At 36.8% G+C, this 21253-nt stretch overlaps 1 protein-coding gene across 3 annotated transcripts; it reads left to right on the top strand.

Moving 5' to 3' along the window:
* The first annotated feature begins 17637 nt into the window (after nt 1-17637).
* LOC129565733 (beta-galactosidase-like) lies at nt 17638-20841 on the top strand. 3 transcript variants are annotated; one of them, XM_055440926.1, is made up of 9 exons: nt 17687-17818; nt 17954-18016; nt 18118-18429; nt 18542-18605; nt 18675-18947; nt 19061-19214; nt 19352-19826; nt 19898-20278; nt 20409-20841. In XM_055440926.1, the coding sequence occupies exons 2-9, from the start codon at nt 17957-17959 to the stop codon at nt 20598-20600; spliced, it is 1911 nt and encodes a 636-aa protein (XP_055296901.1). In that variant the 5' UTR covers nt 17687-17818; nt 17954-17956; the 3' UTR covers nt 20601-20841. The 3 variants fall into 3 exon arrangements, with proteins under 3 accessions (XP_055296881.1, XP_055296901.1, XP_055296890.1); XM_055440915.1 differs by having other exon boundaries at nt 17692-17853; XM_055440906.1 differs by having other exon boundaries at nt 17638-18016.
* Nucleotides 20842-21253: the final 412 nt, after the last annotated feature.

Here is a 21253-nt window from a genome sequence, read left to right as displayed (position 1 = left end):
TTTTGGGTGAAAGCAAAAGCGATACACAACAGTTCACATCTATTCGCTTCGTTGTGTACAGCAGAACATGTGAATTGTGTCCTAGTGTTATTTTGAATTCCATGTTTTTTCGGTTTTGTATTTGGTGTCCGGTAAATACGGCATTCGGAGAACTTCGGGAGATTGGAGATGGTATGGTTACTACACATGACATGATAACTTAGTGTGAGCTTACGATTTGTCTGGTGTTTGCCTGCTCCGATTCCCAATACTTATTACCCGTTTATCTTTTGACATGACCGCTTATTGTAGATTAACACTGGAACAGCCAATATCCAATACAACACGAAGGGACATCACGGTTGAAATCAAACATTGCTCCCTCTCTCTCCATCGCTCACTCCATTATTCTCTCTGTGCGAGTAGCAATCAATGATAATGATGATGAGGGTGACGAAGTTATCGCAATGACTTTGTGAAAAGCTTTCCATGCTGACCGATCAATCCAATCAATGAACCAGAGAGTGATGGTAAGCACAATATCGGAGTATACAACGTAGCTCAACGCAGCACAGTATAGCCAGCATCCAAGAATAAACATCGAATATTCGAAGAATATTGAATGTCGTAACGTGCTAGCATAAATTTTCAAACAGGTTATTACCGATAGCAATCGATATTACATTTGGTATGTAATGTGTATTCATTTGGTGCGGCCAATGGTCGTTTCATTTATGCTTCAAGCATCAATGCTTGCCGCACATTTTCCAGAGAATAAATCGATTGAATATTGCTGGAACTGTAACACACAGCCGAAACCATCTCAAATTTCTCCACAGAAGCAAGCACTTCGCATTGTTGAAATTTAGTTTGATGATCTGATGCAATGGACCGATTTGTTACGTGAATTTCCATTATATGGCAAACATGTGACGTACATTGTGCGGTTGCGGGATAGCAATATTTTGGCCATTATTTAATCAAATTTATTCGTTGTTCAACAAATAAATTCCAATCCAATTTTGCTCAAAATTCAACACATTGTTTGCAATGTTTCAATGGAATTATACACACAATCAACGTGATCACATAGTGGTTATTCTCGGATATTAGTCAAAATGCAAATATGTCGAGGATTGATACACGGTTTTCAGAATCATACGGTGATTGAAACGTTTTTCAGCAAACGAATGTATTCAATTTCGTGTGAACATATTAAATCAATTCAAGTATAACGCATATGGCACTTTGGATGCATTTCGATCGTTTAATGGCAAAACTTTGACGAATTAAGCAATATTAAGAGCAGACGAAAATTTAAGCGCACCGAATTAACTTAATGAAATGCACTTAGTTCAACAATCATCCATTGAAATGGTTGCGAATCTCGCTTGCTTTGATTGCAGCTGCTTTAGTTTTTAATTCCATTGAAATGATCGCCGCACAGCTAAGTGAAGAAGTTGAAGAAGAAGGAAAAAAAAATCCCGAGTGCAAGTCGTTTCGAAGCTAGCTCCGTAAAATATGTTGAATGCCCTGAAGAAGATTGGCTTAAAAATAGAAAATTGTGTTGATTGCACTAATTATCGCTAATAGTCAGCAATAGTGAGCAGATGTAACATTAGAACAACATGGTAAACAATCACAGCGAACGGCGAAAAGACTGGCGTAATGTAAGTGACGTCGTTGTGCGCGCGATTGGCCGTGTACGGCAAATTGAATATATATATAACTTTACTGTTTGAGACATGCTGACAAGTGAAATTTTGTTAAATTTACGCTATCAAGATAGACAAGCAACACCAAGGGTTAAGCACAAAACACCATTGTGTCTGTTGGTTCTGTCGTTATTTTACACTACGCGACATCCGTAAGATGAACAATTTTCGCAAATTCCTTGCGATTATTTCGATAGCGTATTTTTTTTCTTCTGTTTTCTTCGGTCATATGGCTACGACTATAAGAGAGACAGCACATGGTGAATGGATGAAGAGATGAAGAAGAGAAACATACACGAGAGCACGCAACGAAGAAATCTGACATCAATTGCAAGCATGTGAAAACGTGCTACATTTATTTAATGACCAAAAAGCAACCAGAGTAATGGCATCTCTTTGCGTTTTTGAGTAACATGAGTCTATCCGCCCGAATCGACACATTGGCAATTGGGTAAACGAATAATCACATGAAGAAAACTGATAAACTTAAGTGCGCGCATCCTTTTAGTTGTCGTCGTCGTCGTGAATGCAATGCAAGCAATGAAACTAACCGAGAACATGTTGCCAAGTATTTGAAAATAAATGGGAACTGTGTGCTTTAAATTGGCTCATTAAAAACTGTTGGAGTTCATTGTTGTCGTGTTAGTTTTTTGGCCGCGGTAGATACTACTGCTGCTGCTTCTGCTGCTGTTGCTGCTGATTATTTCGCCTATCATCTTCTTGTTTGTTCGATCCTCTCGTTTGTAACTTCCTTTTTTTATGAGTTTTCTATGGTTCTTCTATTGTTTGTGTTTTTGAGAGGGAATTAAATCTTAAAGATTCGCGAACGGAACGAGGTCGAAATGGTAAAAGATTGGCAACAGGAGCATATAATCTTCATCATTTTCTTTTAAGCTATATGATTGGTCATGGAATAAATGAAAAAAAAGAGCAGACAATTTTCGTTTTTCTCACGCACGGCATTGCACATCACATCGACGGAATATATACGGAAAAGTTTCATGTCTGTCTTCAACTTATCGCATGCGAAACGGAACCCCGCTAACAGCAATCGCACAAACAAATCTCAACTCTGCTATCTAGCTAGGGTATTTCAGTTAAAATGGAGCTATTTTTTTTATAGGAGATGAAATAAACACACACAGCAGCAGCAGCAGCAGTAGAAGCAGTAGCAACAGCATCAGATATACGTAGAACCATTGCATGCAAAAGGAAATGCTCGTTTCAGCTCGATTTTATACTCAAACTTAGCGGAAACATTAACCACAGAGAACCTGAAGCCAATATTTTTGCGATAAAAATCAAAATGAACAAAAAAGGAAAACCGCAAAATAAATCCAAACCAAAGAGTAATATTCAGAGTCAAACGAGAAGAGAACGAAAACGGGCACGAGGATATTTCGACAAATGGAGTTTATTGCAGCTAACGCACCAGTTCTTATTTAATGCGAATGCAGCTAAGTGACGTGGCCTTTTTGTTGTCTTTGTTGGTTCTTTTATGACATCGTGTTTCACTATCGAAATCAAAGAACTATTCCGGCAAATGGAACGAAATAATAGAAAAATCAACGTACAACTTCTCTTTTGAGTGCTTTGGAACAGTGGACTTGTCAAAACTGAAAGAGCCTTTTGATAAATCTTGTTAAAAAGAATCAAATAGAAAACCATGGCAATTGATCAATTGTTTGAAATGAGAAACGTAACGTAAAAGGTGGAAGCCTCTTAGAATGATTGCATTTTCACAAACATAAATACTCATTTCATTTGGAAACGATCGTGTTTTTGTATGTGTGTATTGAACTTTTTCAATTGCAACTAGTCAAAATCATAATAATGATGAAAGGACTTAAAGTTTCAAGTGAACACGAAGAAAAGAACTCTCTGATTCTTGAGAAAACTTTTCCATTATTCCAATATATTGGAAAAATAAAATCATAAATATTTCGTGCTTGTATTTTCAAAGTATCTCGCATTTAGTTTTCCTAGTTGAAAGGCATTCCGAAAAATCAATTAGTCACAATGGAAGCATTGAAATGTGCGAGAAATAGTGTGTATAGTGTGGACGGATTCGACTAATTCTCCGTATTGTTGGCGTATTCAAGCGCTTAAACGCTCAGTGCCGTTTATTTCCGAAGAACAATCCCATTCAGTTGAGAAGAATCACTTATATGGCTGTGCAACCGCACTGAAACTGAGTATTTCACAGTCAGTCCACTCCATGATAGATGCCTGGCAATGCTATTGCACCGTTTCGACCGCAATGAATCATCAATCATTGGGGCAGTGTGTAATCTTCACTTGATTTATTTTCGATGCTCGAACCGTATGAGTGTGTGAGCGTGTGTCTGTGACCAATTACTACAAGTGTTCTCGCTTGAATAAGCATTTAACCGAACTTAATTTATGTTATCTTCAAGCACACGTGTAATTAGAGCTATCTCAGCGGTGGTCGTTGCCGTTTTCAGTTTTCAACAAATTGAAATGTTTCCGAGGCAAAATCGATTGGTGGGTTGGTAATTTCTGTCGCTTGAATGGTCGAGATGTTTATCATGTCATCTCTACGGTAACGTTACTACAAATGCCCAATGAAAATACCCTGAAATCAAATAGAAGCGCCTTGTTACATGCCACACACTCACTATCTTCTTTTGTGCCCGACAAAGATGCTGGACGGTGTTGTCAAAAGCATCGTTCTTGCGCTGAGCTTCTCTTGAACTCCGACGACAGAAGAAGAACGAGAGGAAAGTGAAGTGACTCGTTCCCAATAAGATGTCACGAAATACTTGCATCGCATTAAATTCAAATAAAACTCAAACGAAAACAAATACATTGTAGGGCCGTATTTTAGTATTGGTGCTTTTATCTTCTCGGTCTTTGTTGCATTTGCGAGCGACAGCACTTGCTTCTTGTTTACGTACATTTAGTTGTAATTCAATACACACTCAAATGGGCTATAGCTATCACCCTGGCAATAAACGTTAAACGTAATAATTTTTATTGCAAATACAAAAGTCAAATCAAAGCGACCAGTAGGACACATGCTTACTTCATGTGCTCGTTGCGCGCATTTTTCTTTTTATTTCCGGGATTGTTTGTGCTTGTGGTTCACTCCATCCATTTAGTATTGTTCGCAATATCCATTCGATGGTATTGCGTCACATCTTAAATCGGTTACTGACCATTTATATTTTATTTTCATGAGCACACTAGAGTGAAGGTGTAGTGTGTGTGCCGCGCACCATCCTTGGTGGACGGTTTGCTCAGTGTCTGCTTAAATAAATTATTTATAGCGTTTAAGTAGTCGTTTCACTTCTTTCATGCGATGACATTTCATTCATTTTGTGGGAATTGTTTTAAGTTTTTGTTGTGTGCCTCTGTGTTCATGTCGACGAAAACGATACCAAGGCGTCTGTTTTTATTATGGATGAACGTACCTTTTGCTGCAGAGATTTTGTGTTAAAATACAAAGTAAGCTTTTCACCACAACATTTAGCAGCTACATGACCTTGTCGCTTTGGTCCATAGCCCAATACGTAGCACAGACGATTGCCATTGTTTCATTGCTTGTGGATGAACAATGGCCGAAACCCAGATACGCCCATCATGTATCATTATTATTGAATTCAGATTTTGCTTCTGGATTTTGTCGGTTATCATTTACATTGATGGCAGTGGTTTACATTAATGCTCACTCATTCGCATTCGGCTTTTTCCATTCGATGACTTACCATGTTTGTTCTGGCCTTGTCGTAGCGGTGGCAGTGGCAGTGACGATGCTGCTCACAAGGAATTAGTCTTAATGGTGAGCCATTTTGTTTGCATACGGCAACAGCGACGTGCCCAACGGTTCAAACAACAGATTCTCTAATTTATTTGAATAATCGAAATCACGATAAGTGGCGAAAGCAGGCGCACGCACGCGCACCCACCACTTTCTACCAATTATAATAGCATAATGAATAAATTGAATATCGCCACTGTTTTTCATGAATAATTTATTAGCAATTTCCTCTTTTTTCACATAATTTTATCTGTTGGTGAACATCTTGTAGCGCCTTAAACAAATCTCTCCCCATCCTCTATCTTCGCTCAGTCTTCGACCCCGTTCCGTAATCGACTGTCAAAAATCAATGTGATGCTTCCGAAAATTTTCCAGAACGCAATATCTCTCTTTTGTCGGTGTCACGATTTTTGTTTGAATAATATTGGAATCTGCGCTTTACGACTTGACAATTAAAGTGATAACATCCATTCTTATGGCATGCGATAGGAATCTTTCGGTTGTTGGTTCATGTTCGGCCGCCGGGCGTCACTGCCACAACTCATATTTATCACATTTTTTTTCTTCCACCATAAAAACACCATTATCACCGATAAATTGAAATAATTTATGAACCAACGCTCTCTCTCGCTCTTTTGCCACTTCGCCTCCATCTCATTCCATAAATTGACTTCCGATCGAAATCTGCATACTTTGCCGTCTCTTCAAAAAAAAAAATTGTTCGTGATTCATGGACGAGTTTTGCTGTGCCAAGTGCGAAACTCAAAGATTCGCCAATCGAGATATTAATACTTATTCGACAGAAGGAAATCCGAGTGGGCGAAAGGGCAAAAGAAAAAAGAAGAGCCAAAACGCAATTCAATCCATTTAAACCGGTTACTGCTGAAGACTTGGTTCCTTGAATCACCCACATTGTCATTTGAATGCAACGCAGTGATTGTCATCGGCGACGGAAAAAAATGAACCATCGATGATAATTTGGTGAAGCCGGTAATATTCGTCCATTCTATTCAGTTGGATTCTGGCGTTGCCAAGTGAAAAAGGGAAAAAACACATTGAAAATGAAATAGTATCGATACGCAAGATTTGTTGCATTGCCATCGAAAGTGAGAGCGAGAAAAAGAGGAACGAAGGGAAAAAAGTGCAGGCCAAAACGGGAATGGCAATAGTTTTCACACCGAATTCGAATTCGTTGAGATGTGAAATCGAGTATCTCGAGTATCTTATTGAAAATGTTTCAATTCGTGCAGAAAAACAATATTAGCTTTTGCTTTTCATTTCGAGATTGTCCTTGTTTTTTTTTTCGTTTTGCCTTGATCAACGCAAATTTCAAGTTTTAACACTGTGAAGTGGATTTGGTGCGGAACTTTTTTTTTCTCTATTTCTGTGCAGCAATGCACAAACGTTGCCACGATGTGCGGATATATTGAAATGCCGATGTGAGATGAGCGAGCATTGCATCAATTCGTTCATTCCGATGCACTGCAGTGCATTGTACAAAATAAATATTATCATTTTCACTTCGTTATTCCATATCCCGTTTCGGAAAGGGTAGATTTGTTTCACACACAATTTTCTGCCATATTGAATCTTCATCGAGTGCTGCACTGAACTAAAGTGGAGTGAGTGGCTTCGAATGCAATCATTTGTGTGTGTATTTAAGCAGTTTTTTTTGCTCTCATCCAAACTCTGACTTCCAATGTCCAAAGTTAATTTCCTAGCAAAAAGTAAATTCGTTGCTATTTTTTTTTTTTTTTGGCTTGAGCAATGTTCGGTCAATGAAATGGGATGAATCAACAAGATTGACCATCAGGGACAATAATTCATTTCAATTTCATTGCAAGAACCATTCAGCATTCGCTGGCGCATTCCATTGAATGGCTCGGAAATCGTTTGAATCTTTTATACAGCCATTCAAATCGATTTAGTGTCTCGTTATTGGAGTCAAGTTCTGCATTCAAATGATACTCGTATTACAGCCAATTAATTGAATCACTTTCCGATAATCTTAATTTAATAATCAGTTCAATTTCATTTTATTTCCCAATATCCCCCGGTTCGGAACTATTACATTGCATTTCATGGCCAATCATATTTCTTAAGCTTATAATTGAATTTCAACTTGTTTTTTTTTTATATTATTCTTGATACTTTTCCCGTAAAACGGAACGGTATTCACATTTTTGTGCTCGAAATTCAAATAGATTTGATTATATTTGCGAGATTGTGAGGGTAGAAAGCGGGAAAAGGGTGAATCCGATAAAAATGGGTTCAGTAAATTCGAAACTCGGTCGGTAAACAAAGTCGAAATGAAAACAAAACAAAATCCAATTTTGAAGGTTCTTAAGCGAGTTTTTATTTCTTTCTTTCTCTTTCTCTTTCGCTCTTTGTTTTTTTGCCCAATTGAAGCGCACCGATTTCTGCATAGATCTCGTCTCATGGGACGATTTTGATAATACACGCTCATGCGACATGTTATGAATATGAATGGTGATACGAGTTTGGTGTGTTACGTGCGAGTTGAACAATCGTTGCGAAACATTTTGCTATTCGATTTTATTTAAGCCTTGAAGCATCTCTCGTTCTTCTCTTAACACCCCCTCTCCGCTTTTCTATCTCAATTCAAATTAAACATGCAATATAGAAAATCATTGACTCGACTTTAATGTGAGAGGATGTTTTTCCGCTTGAGCTAACATTATGTTATCGCCGAACTCGGCAAATTCACTCAAATGAAATAAACGGTTCTCTTCCAATTTTCCGATTGATTTTGCGATAAGGATACGGAGAAGTAGTGAAGAAAAAGTGAAAGAAGAAGAAGAAAACGGTTGCTTATAACGCAATATTGTGCATGCTCACCCGACCACTGTCTCAAATCTTTGCGTTCTCCTTTGTTTGAATACACTTTTTTTTATTCGACATAACATAACGCAACATCCGACATACGCCTCAATCCTATTAATAGATTATCATTATGATGAGAAACCGGCTCAGAGTTTTGTTCTATATTATTACTTGAATGCCAAATATATATCATATTATATCTTTGATTTCCCTAAACGCGGACACAATTCAAGCATGTCTGATGATGATACGCGTTACAATGACACACCCAAGCCAATCCAACTTTGCCTATTTCAGTGATACACTTTCTCGTTTCATTTCTGTTCGGCTTTATTCTGAAGTTTGAATCAATTCGCAAGATTCTGTACAATGTACAAAGTCGTTTGCTTTTGCTTGTACCAAAAATTGTCTAGTTCCAAGTTTGAAAAATCACAAATGAATGGATTATGGTGCCATAGCAAATTTGTATGGAATTTCATTTTGATGTTGTGCTGCTTTCCGTTAATCGATAAATATCAGTAATACCAATACGCTCATTGGTGGTTTTGCTCTTTAGCTGCCCATAAAATATGGTTTTGATGTTTCTATTGATAAAATTGATACGGTATCCATGACGCTGTAGTTCAATGGAAAAACCTTCGCATTTTCATTCGATCGTCACTGCATTTGATTTCAACGATACTACGTCACCATCCAATTTCCTGTAGCTATACATTCACTGTGACTCACAGTCTGTCAGTATCATTTATTGGTGTTTATTTGTTCGCTCCCTTTTTCTTCTCTCTCTACCTCATTCTCACTATGCACACATACATTCATTGCTCGATAATATCGGATGCTGTTTCTACTCATGTTTACATCTCAAATATTTTCGCTTCCAAAGAAATGGTGCTCGCATATATTCGTCGCACTCGCATTTTTCCCTCAATATATAGGATGTATCGCAGCAATGGTTTTTAATGTACATGAAATCCAATTGCGATTATTTTTTTCTCTCTCTTGTTTAACTCCATAATACGGAAGCTTTTCGTCTTCCATCTTTTGCGCTTTTGTCCCGTTGCTTGCATACCATTTCAGATTTGATTATGTACTTTCTCTGTGAAAAAAAAAACCAACGAAGCTCAGTGTGAATCAAGCGAATTTTCTCTCGCATATGCACATGTTGTCTAGATACTTCGCATTACTGACTTTTGCTTCGTCTTGTTGGAAAAATATTTTCATATTAAAGTCATTTCACCGTAGAGCGATACACACAAAGGACGAAAATACCATTTCAAACATTTTTCTACAGGAATTTTTTGTTCTTGCGACAGACAGCCAAAATTGCGTTTTTTGTATATGACCAAATTTTTTTCCTTTCTTTCTCCACTGTTTGTCTTTTTTTGCGATACGAAATGTAGCACGACACCTCCGCTTAACGTTGGAGTAGTAGCAGTAGCATGAAGTAAACAAAAAAAATATCAACTTGAAAAGACACATATTAAAAGGTTTTTTTGGAAAACGTTTCGCTTACTCAAGAATTAAAAGCCCGGATGCTCTTTATTAATCCGCTTTGATGTTTATACCAATAAAGTGCATTGGGTTCCCATTTTGCAATATTAGTTGAATAATTCGCTTAAATTATACGAAAATTTGTTTATTTGAGCTTCGCTATTTTCTCCTCCTCGAGAATGCTTTTGTTTTCCGTTGTCATCGCTGGTATCGTAGTATACAATTCAAGTTAAATAATATGTGCAGAAAATAATGAAATTCAATTCAAACTCTCAAAGCCGAGATAACAAATTGGATTTTGTGTTTGCTTGGTTTATTTTGGAAAACAATTCCACGAATTCACCGTTTGCGATCGAAAACACGGCACTATTTATTTACATTTCTCTATTGATATGACGGCCTGAGAAGAAAAACCTTTCCTACAAAACCTGTGCGCAAAACACAAACACAAAATTTTTTTAGTCAAAAGGCGAACAGCAAATTTGCGAGCGCAAAAACCCAATATATTTACAGTGAGCGCAAAAGCATAACAGGCCTACTTATACGGAGTTTGCATGCTAGTAGGCTTGTTATACTTTTGCGCTCGCTGTAAATATATTAGGTTTTTGCGCTCGCAAATTTGCTGTTCGCCTTTTGACTAAAAAATTTCTGTGTTTGTGTTTTGCGCACAGGTTTTGTAGGAAAGGTTTTTCTTCTCAGGCCGTCATATTTGGTTGCGTTTTGGTTTGTTAATTCCGTTTGAAGTATTGGAATATGGTAAAACCACCTGCCAACAAGTTAGACTATTTGAATTGCCGTCCAAAATAAATGCTACGGATCAAATTTCGAATTAGCTACATGAAGGTCGGCATGTTTGTATTTTGATCTATGTTCAAAAAGCAGAATAATTGAAAAACGTTGAATTGACATGCTTTAGAGATATATGTGGTTGTGGTTATGTACAAATTGAAATAGTTTAATAATAAAACCATTTACTTTTATTCATTTGAAAAAGTCACTATTTTCTAAATCATAAAGTCAATATTGGGTACTGAGATTCAGTATTTGAGTATCCAATATCTAGATGACATTTGAACATACAAACGCTAAGCTGTTAACTTTTGCAATGTCAACATTTCGATGTAGAGTTCGAATCAGCTTAATTAAATTTTAATTATACATGGGAAACGAATGAACATTTTATTCCCTGAACCGCAATGTGGTAGACATTCTCAGTCGATGTTCAAAGAGATGTTTTCCCATTTTGATGGCAAGAAATGAAATTTCCATAAAAAAAATGATATGACTGTCGTCTGACGTCAAATCATCTTTCTTTCAATTTCGCTACCAAAAATTGGAATTGTTCCTATTTGCGGTTTTCTTTGCTTTACGAGAAGAAGAAATGGAAAAAATGTAATTATTTATCTGCATCGAACAGGTAGACTTTTTTAATTACGGCAAATATTTGTTTTCTTCACTTTTTCACTCTCCATCGCTACTTTATACTATTCGCATCTTGTGTGCACCTTTCTTTCAAACGTGTTTTTCCCCATTCCAATCCTTTTGCTTTCTCTTTACCGTTTTGTCATTTCATTTATATTCATGGAGCTTTTTTTCGTGAAAAATGATAGTACATATCATCCAAAGCTTTCGAAAGCACCCACCGCGCGAGAGAGAGGGAGAGAGAGTAAATGAAAACTCTTTCGTTTGTTTTTGCCGTCGGTGCAATGAATGAAACGAAAATGATTGCTTTGTACATGCGACAGGCTCGTTATTCATTCATGACACCGAATGGATGTGACGCATGCATCAAGTTTCTTTCAATGAACTTACCCTTAGTTAACGGTGTATCTCGAAAAAAGATCAGAAAACGCTTTTTTCTACGAACTGTTTACAATTATTGCATGATGGCAAAAAAAATAACAACATCGGAAGAACTTATATTGGAACAGGGTTTTCTTTTTCTCATTATTTCTCTTTTTTTGCCGTCGACGTGGCGTTCATGTCAAAATAAACTCTTGTTGGCTGTCTTCGGCAAAAACGATATAAATGGATAGTAGTGACCAAGCGTGGCGCTTTGCTTGCGAGCTACATACTTTCCATGCGATGACTTTGAGCATCCCAATTAACTTGCTTGAGAGAACTAATTCCATCGAAATCACATTACTACAAGTACAAACTTGAACCATCCATGAAATGAATGCTCCAAAGAAATAACCTTTCATTAGGTCAATTTTAGTAGTGGGCTAGAGCATTCTATGGAGGTCATAAGTGGATGCTTCGTTTTTATTCCAATCAATCAATTAAATTCGAATAACATTGCCACTTTTGATATTTTACATTTTAATTGGATCGATGAGCCTTTATTTTTTCGAAGAAGCTCTTTTACATTTAAATATAAAAATAATTTGTTTTTACAGCGATTACGTTACTTGCCGAGGTGGTGTTGAGACTATACAATTCGGTTGTATCGTTTCGGCACGACAATTTTCGAATATTTCGTTTACTCCGGAAAAACAAGCTCAAATATTTGAAAATTTTCGTGTCGATATGATACAACTGATCGTTGCACATTCGTATGTAACAAACGGCGCGACAATTTCCAAATGGTATGATTTCGAAAGTGAAAGTTATGTTAGTTTTCCCAGATGAAAAAAAAAAAAATAAAATATCGACTGTTTTTGAATGTTTGCTATGAATGTCATTTTCAGAGCGTAAAGTTTGATAGATACCATTGCTGACGTTAGAAGTGTGTGTTCAATGTCGGTATTGAACAATGAAATGTACTAAACACGTGATTGTGAATTTATGAGTTGTGTGAAAAAATTCACTTTTTATCGAAAATGTGGGAATTAATGTCCACAAACTAGTGTTTTTTTCAGATAATATTCGGTTTCTTTCAAAACAAAGTTTCAACACTTGAAATTGGTCGTGCCGTGTAAACTTGATGATGGCAATTTTTTCACTCTTATGTTTTAGGCATTTTGCATGCAAAAAGTCGAAACAACTGTGATTTTCTTTTCAAAATTGAGTTTATGAATGAAAAAGTGATTTTGTATAAAATTGTATAAACAATAAATAAAATCTTCATCAGAACCGTGCGAGAGATATTAGTATCACCAACCAGATGGCGACACAGAAAACATTCAATTTAGTACATCTGTCAAAAAGCACGATTCTTCGCTATAACATACCTGATGTTCTTTGGATCGTGGCTTAATCCATGGGGTGTTGAAGCAGCATGCTTGAAATCCATATTTGGTTTACATTAATCAGTCTTTCGGCGAAAACATTCAAGAATTTCGCAGACAATTTGCGAGTTTTCGTCCATTATTATTGATCTTCAAACTAAATAAAATTCGCCGACAACAGCATCGACGACGACGACGTTGACCGTGACGGAAAAAAAATCACATTAATTTGGCTTGTGGCTGGTCTCAACTTCGTTCTATCCGTAATCAGTGTTGGTTGTCTGATTATTTATTCAAAAAGTGGCTTCAACTTTTCGGTAACTGGTAAATTTGTACATTTGTTACAAGCATTAGAAGCTTAATAACAAAATAAATATCAACCGTACGACGTTTACCGGGCAATTTTTCACAGGAGCTTTGTCAAACACGAAATAAAAATCACACCGCCGTCATCAGAATCCGAATCGCTCACGTTCACCATTTGTTTGCCATGTTTGTGTCTTGTTGTGCTGCTGTTATCGTATTAGTATGTTCGTTTCTATCTTTTCTCGTCGCATGATTCGTAATATTTCTTCATATCAAACATTTCAGATGTCGTATTTCGTTGCAGCAACTCTGTCGGATTGACGCTGTTACGTCGGATTGCCGTGATATTGACTTTATTTATAAGCATTGGCACTCGCTTGAGCATAACCGTACGAGAGAGCAAAACAAGGAAAAATAACCAGGACCGAGTGTCACAAGTGAGGAGTAGAGAATAAATGATGTGGCTTGTAAGTGTCGAGAGGTAGTGGCAAGATAATAAGCAGTCGTTTCGTTTCTATGGAAAAATTCGAAGAAAAAAATAATATAGTTTACAAACATGGTACGTTTCCAAAGCGAAAAGTGAGAAAAGTGTTTGGATAAAATGAAGCGTGTGTTGTGTGCATGTATATCGAGCCAGTGCACAAACATAATGCCCATTCCAGGGAACATAGAGATAGAGCGGTGGAGGTAGAGCACGAGTGAGTGCGAAAGAGAGATGACAACAGACGAAAAGATAATGATAAAATATGGAAATTTAAGAGCCGCACGTATTTTGTTGATTTTCGTATCAATGTGCGCGCACCAGAGCGCTCGCTTCGCATGGATACAACAACATCAGGCCATAGAGCACGTTAATATAAAACATAATCAAGGAATTTTAACAAAATAACACTTACTTTGTCTACAAGCGATATTTTTTTTTGTCGTTGTGTTCACTCACCGTCATGCTCAGTTCAATTCAATGTGCTGCTATCAGTACATATAGTAGTAGTACATTCGATTCTGCTTCGTTAGTTAGCCGGTCTTTGTGCTTTGACATTTTGTTTGCTCCGCTTCAGCTTTGCTGCTGTAGTAATGGAAATTGCTCGAAAATAGAAAGCTTCACATACCGCCCGATTTGTATACTCTTGCAACAAGTTACAACATGCCTCGGAACAAATATCCTCGAAAACACACTCAAACAATAAAGTGTAATGTAAAAGGAATTTTTGTTGGTTGTTGCTCTTCTTCCTTCATTTCGATGAGAATGTGTGTTTCGAGCATTGCTCGACTTATTTTGTCATTGTTACTACTCGCGCTAAGCCAAAATCCCTTTGAATTACATAATTTATTGCAATTGTTGAAGTTTCAAGCTGCTCGTTGCAATGTTACGATCGCAATCAACTGTTCAATTGAGCTGGATGCATTTTTTGAGCGATTTCAAGCGGTAGAAATCCCAATTTCAGGATGAATTTAACAATTAACTCACTTTTCGCTTGCAAATGACAAACTATACACTAACTAAAAATACGTACAAACGAAAAATACAGAAAGAATCCAACAAAAAATGTCGCTTTGATATACCGTTTGCATAACAAACTTAAATAGATTCGACTAAAATGCTCGTGCAAAATACCAAGCAAAACAGTAATCTGACAGTAAATAATATAAATGCGAAGAGATTTAAAAGAATGCAAATAAATGGACGGAATTCGGTTAGACGCGCAGTCCAATATTTTTATTATCGTCAAATTTCAGAAATGCGGTGCTCTGCTTTAAAACGATATGAATCAACATTTCGGCTACTATATGGTGCAAACGCACAGTGCACACTGTGGCACTGCACAGCCCCAATTTTCCCGTAATAAATTTGGAATTTTGTATCTTAGCGATGCAGACATGCAAATATGTATAAAAGAAAAGAGACAGAGAGTGAGAGAGAGAATGGGAGTGGGAGAGAGAGTGGGAAAAGTAGAAGAGATTGAATCACTGCCGGTTTCTGTCATTATTACTTAACATAAATGCATGGTGTTTGTCTGCTGGCATGCTGGTTTTTCCATCACTGAGTGGGAAATTGGTAGATTTATTTTTAACACCTCGTTAGATCACAAGCATGAGGATTTGCTTTGACGCCGTGAACTACACCTATCTAATTGCAAACGGTGTCGGAGAAGAAATAGTGGCGCACAAAACAGCAATTCCAATTCAAAGTAACTATAACAATTCGCAGTAAATTCATGAAGGTCACATAAATCTTCACGCTTTCCTTTTGAACCTTTATTGCCCTTGATACTTGCGACATCCACGGTGCATTTTTTATCGGATTTCGTGATCACATAACTTATTCGACTGTCGCGTTCGGAAACTTGATTCGAATTTCTTGCTAAAAATTTGCCGAGAATACGGGATGCGACACTCAAATTCACTGACTCCATTATAGCAAGATAAATTCACATCGTACCTTTGATCGGTCTCGGCATGAATGTGCAGTGCATGTACAAGAGTGCTGAATGCAGGAAACACTTTTCAAAAGAGAAGCGAAACAAAACCGTCGCCGAAATGATACACTCAAATGTGCAACAAAAGACATTTGTCTATTTTCGATTCCGTGCTCCAAATGCAACAGACAAAGCCTTTATTTTATGGAAATGAATAGAATTCCGGTAGCAAAAACGATATACTTGTTTACCATCCCCGAGTAACAGAGACTTTGCTGTGCAGAGCACACAAAACGATAAACAGTTCAACTCGCACACACACACATAAGATGCACTCCACAGACACTCTGCAGCAGAAGCAACGAATGTCAATATAAACTTTGCAGGAATATTTTCTCATTTCGTTTCATAATATTTTGCATGGATGAAATTCGTTCCTTATTTATCCATCTTCCGAGTTTTTTTTGTGTGTGTTTCGTATTGTTGGTTTTCGCTCAAAAATTTTGTGTTTTCCGCGTTCAACCGAAATTGCGTAGAATAATTGGCAAAGCGAAGCTAAAATTCGATTCATAAAGTTGAGCATAAATAAACAAAATACCCAATGCAGTTTCATTTCAGATCATGATAGCAAACATGGTGAGCTCAATGAAGGGCATTTTGTCTCTGCAGCGTTGCTAAGAGATATCACTGATGATATTGGGCTGGTGCTTCGCAAGTGCTCCGTTATATGTGGATATCTTTGGAAACTATGATACGTGAAGAAGAATTCTTATCTCATGCAATCCGGGTTGCTTGCTTCTGAAATTCTTGTTTATACTTTGCTTCGAGACAAACTCACAATGAGAACATTCTTTAGAAGGGAAGTTTGTTTGTGCATGACTAAAAACCGCATGCAAAAAATTTCGAAAATTCTACAATGATTGTTTTTGTCTTCGCCAACGCTTAAGACGACGACAAACAGACATAATGCGAATAAATATTCATTCGTTGAGTTTTGTGGAGGAATTTCAAGTTTTGTATAAAGAAATGCGCAAATAAATTCAGCTACGAAGAGACCACACCATTTTTCCTTAGCTATCAATGCTAGAAGAGAAGAGAAATCACAAACATTCTCACTAGAATTTCCACTTGTGACATTTTTTTCAGTCCCAACTATGTTTTGTCTCTCATGGACCGTCGTTTATTATTTGAAATATCTCATGGAACAGCATCACTCGTTCCTAGACTCTTTCTATACACAACAACTTTGAATCATTGAAAAACGTATGCAAAAAGGCATTCGAGGCATTATACAAATTTGTTTCTATTTATAGAAAAACAAGTTTGAAACAGTAACAGAGTCATGGTGGCAAAAAATGAGAATCGAAAACAAAACAAACAAAAAATTGTTTTGATGCATTCTATTTTGATGCGCATTTTAAAGTTTTAACAACAAATAAACGAGCATGACTGAATTCAAGTGGTATTCATGGCGCTCTGATATATATGGCTAATTGTTTCAATTCAATTTCAATTGCAAAAGGTGAAAAGTTTAAGTAGTTTGAAATTTAAACCGTAGTTTTAATTAAAACATCAAAACCCATTCCGAAAAATTGAATACAATTGAAAAGTTGTGCCATTTGCAGTGGTCGAAAAATTTATTTGGCAATTCAATATTTAGCAAAACAATTTGATTATTTCGCCACAAATCGTGTCCCAAAATTGAATATGGTTCGAAAACGTTGCAAAATCAAGATCGCATGCCAATTGATATCACGTCGCTGTTGAAAATATTGCAATGTAATCGAGTTGTTGACAATATTGATTTATGTCATTGATAAAATTAATTTATTTGTTTGTTATGATTTCGCTACTTTATCGCCTACACAAACACACTCACACATCTTTATCTATCCGGAGCAATAGCGGTGTGACAATTTAAATCATATTGTCAGTGTTGTCGTTTGAGTACGTTGGTTTAGATTGCATCAATACTATATATACTGACACCGATGAGATCGAAATGTGCTCGCTGACCGTTTTAAATTTGGATTCGCATTCAGTTTGTTGTTGACCATTGTACGAAGTGTGCGGTCGATAAATAATAATTCAAGTGGTGTTTTTTTGCAATTTCAAGTAATTTTCAATTGACTCTCGTGATTTTCTTTTACGTCAGTATTGATGAAAATTCTACTTTTATTCAATCATTGAATCCGTCCGGCTTTATTTATTCAATTGAATTTAATTTTCGAGTGCTTTGTTTTTTTTAAGACAATGCGAATATTTTCATTGGTTTTGATTTTTGCTGCTGTCGGAGCACAATGGATTGCAGCTGTGCGTTTGAGTTATTGATTATTTCAAATATTTATGGAATAAATATTAGATTGAAGTGAATTTCATTTGGTAAAAATATTTCATTTCATATTTGTATGCAGGAAAGATCGTTTCGTGTGGATTATGAAAACAATCGCTTTCTGAAGGATGGTCAACCGTTTCGGTTTGTCTCGGGTTCGTTCCACTACTTTCGAGCTCTGCCGCAAACGTGGCGCAATAAGTTGCGCACACTTCGAGCATCGGGTTTGAATGCAGTTACCACATATGTTGAATGGTCGTTGCACAATCCTCGTGATGGCAGCTATGTTTGGGATGGTATTGCCGATGTTGAACAATTCGTTCGGTTGGCTGCCGAGGAAGATTTGCTTGTTATTCTGAGACCCGGTCCATATATTTGTGCCGAACGTGATATGGTTTGAGAATTTTTATACTATACACAAGTTTTTGCCACACACACATACACACACACACACACCACTCGAACTTTATTATTTCGAAATAAAATATGCATATTCCAATTTTCAGGGAGGACTTCCATTTTGGCTTCTATCAAAATATCCAAACATCAAACTTCGTACAAGTGATCCGGGTATGTAAACTATAGTTTCTCAGGAAAAGAAAGCAAAGTTTTTCTAATCTCGAAAAATTGGGTTGGCAGATTATTTGAAAGAGGTTGGCATTTGGTATGAGCAACTAATGCCACGCTTTGAAAGTCTTTTGTATGAAAATGGTGGTCCAATCATATTGGTGCAAGTGGAAAATGAGTATGGTGCATTTGAATGTGACAATAAATACTCGTTGTGGGTGAGAGATGAAACCCAAAAATATGTTGGCGATAAAGCGGTTCTCTTTACCAATGACATTGTTCGAGACAAGGACTTGAAATGTGGAAAAATTGAAAACGTTCTCGCCACATTGGACTTTGGAATTGGTATGAAAACAAAAACCTCAAATTGAAGTCTTCAATTTTGATTTACTCAATTATTTTGAGTAGAAAAATTCAACAAAATTTAACAAAAAAAATTCTTTGAATTTCCAAATCAGGTAACAGGACGACATTCGAACAACATTGGCAATTACTGCGAAAATATCAACCAAACGGACCGCTTGTTAATGCAGAGTTTTATCCCGGGTGGTTTACTCACTGGCAAGAGCCTCCAGGCAAAGTTGATCCTGCGCCTGTTGCTGAGAGCCTCAGGTGTGTCTTTACTCAATTTTCAATTATTGAAAATGATGATTTTGAAGTTGAACAAGCTTTCAAATTAAATAACAATCAACATGAATCAAAAGTAATTTAAAGAAATAAATAAATAAATCATCAATAATTTTGCGCAGGTACATTTTGGAAGTAGGTGCGAGCGTAAATTTCTACATGTTTTTCGGTGGAACAAATTTCGGTTTCACGGCTGGTGCTAATTACGGTGGTCCTGGAAAATATCAAGCCGACCTAACATCTTACGATTACGACGCACCAATGGACGAAACTGGCGATGTGACACCAAAATATGGCATACTTCGTGATGTTATCAAAGATTTTTTGCCGCTGCCAAACATTTCGATTCCATTGAAATCGCCAAAAATGAAAATCCCAACGATTGAAGTACATGCCAAAGCTGCATTACTTTCACCAGCTTCGCGGCAAATACTGGGAAGTGAGGTGATTCAATCGGAAAAGCCGCTTACGTTTGAAGAAATCAATCAATTTTCTGGATTTGTGCTGTACGAAACAGAATTGCCAAAACTCAAAAAGGATCCGAGCATATTGACGATTCCAACATTGCACGATCGAGCAATTGTTACCATTGACAATGTAAATTAATATCTCACCTAACTGTCAGGCATTCGAAAATTTGTCTTACAAATATTGTTTCATAATTACAGAAATTCATCGGTGTATTATCACGCGAAAACTTGGCCAATTCGTTGGCAATAAATGCGGGTTTCGGCAAAATGCTGCAAATTCTGGTTGAGAATCAGGGTCGCATCAATTTTGAAATAGCCAATGATTTCAAGGGAATTATTGGCGACGTGCTATTAAACAATGTGACGCTGAACAACTGGAATATTACGGGTTTTCCATTCGAAAATGCGACACAAATCGATGAATTAATCGCTACGGTCGACCGAGATTCGGAAATAAATGGTATCAAAGGACGTAGTTTTGAGAATTTACGCTCCGGCCCAATGGTCTTTTCTGGCACATTCGATATTGATGAAGATGAAATCGCTGACACGTTCGTCAATCCCATCAAATGGGGCAAGGTTCGTTATACACAATAATAATTTGTTGTTTAATCTTTTAACCTAAATTTTAACCCATAAAATAACTCTCAACAACAACATCTTTTTTTTCGTCTTTTTCTTCTTTCGAATTTTGTTTATTCAACCGCAGGGATTTATCTTCGTGAATGGCTTTAATTTGGGTCGATATTGGCCATTGGTTGGTCCTCAAATTACATTGTATCTACCGAAGGAGCTGCTGCGCAAAAAGCAAAACTCAATCGTGGTGGTGGAACTGCAACGAGCACCGAAGGACGGTTACATTAAATTCAGCGATAAACCAATTAGCATTAAGGAAAATTAGCACTCAACGTAGCAATTTAAAGTTTGGTTGCCACAACTTTTTGCAGGCAAATAAAGTAAACAGCGATTCGACACTGAGTTTAGTTTTTGAAGTGAAATTGAAAAGTTTGTAAAAGAGTAGAAAAAAAATAACATACAAAACTGGAGAGTACACGATTCAAATAGCAAAGAGAAATAGTGTCGTCAGAGAGGAGAGTTTGTTGAATAAACACGTCATTTACAAAGAGAGAGAAAAAACAAAATTCTTTTTAGCAAAATATTTTCGTTTATTAGCATCTACTGTTGATATATTTTAGTTTGTCACCGCCGTACACACAAGTTATACACTTTGAACTTTTGCATGCATGAAAATTAGTATGTTTAATTCAAAATGCAAGATTCGAATAACCAAAAACGAAGTGTCATTCGTGTCACTGTGAATGCACGTCAACTGTTTTTGTTATACACATTTCTAGCGAGTGACACACAGCAATAGAGAGAGCGCGCACGACAGCAATATAATAGTTTGAATTGTTTTGAGGATTGGATCTCACCGAGAGAAAATTTGGTGTAACTGTATCAATTGTGAGTTGTGATCAAAATGTCACTCATGCAACGAACTCGTTTGAGTTATGAAAAACTATTTATTATCTGCGATATTTATTCATCCAAGGA

Source organism: Sitodiplosis mosellana, unplaced genomic scaffold (assembly GCF_009176505.1).
Source record: "Sitodiplosis mosellana isolate CC-2019 unplaced genomic scaffold, AAFC_SMos_1.0 Smas_scaffold_1, whole genome shotgun sequence".
Classification (NCBI taxonomy): domain Eukaryota; kingdom Metazoa; phylum Arthropoda; class Insecta; order Diptera; family Cecidomyiidae; genus Sitodiplosis; species Sitodiplosis mosellana.
Note: the sequence above shows the minus strand (reverse complement) of the source record. Positions and strands in the feature narration are given on the sequence as shown.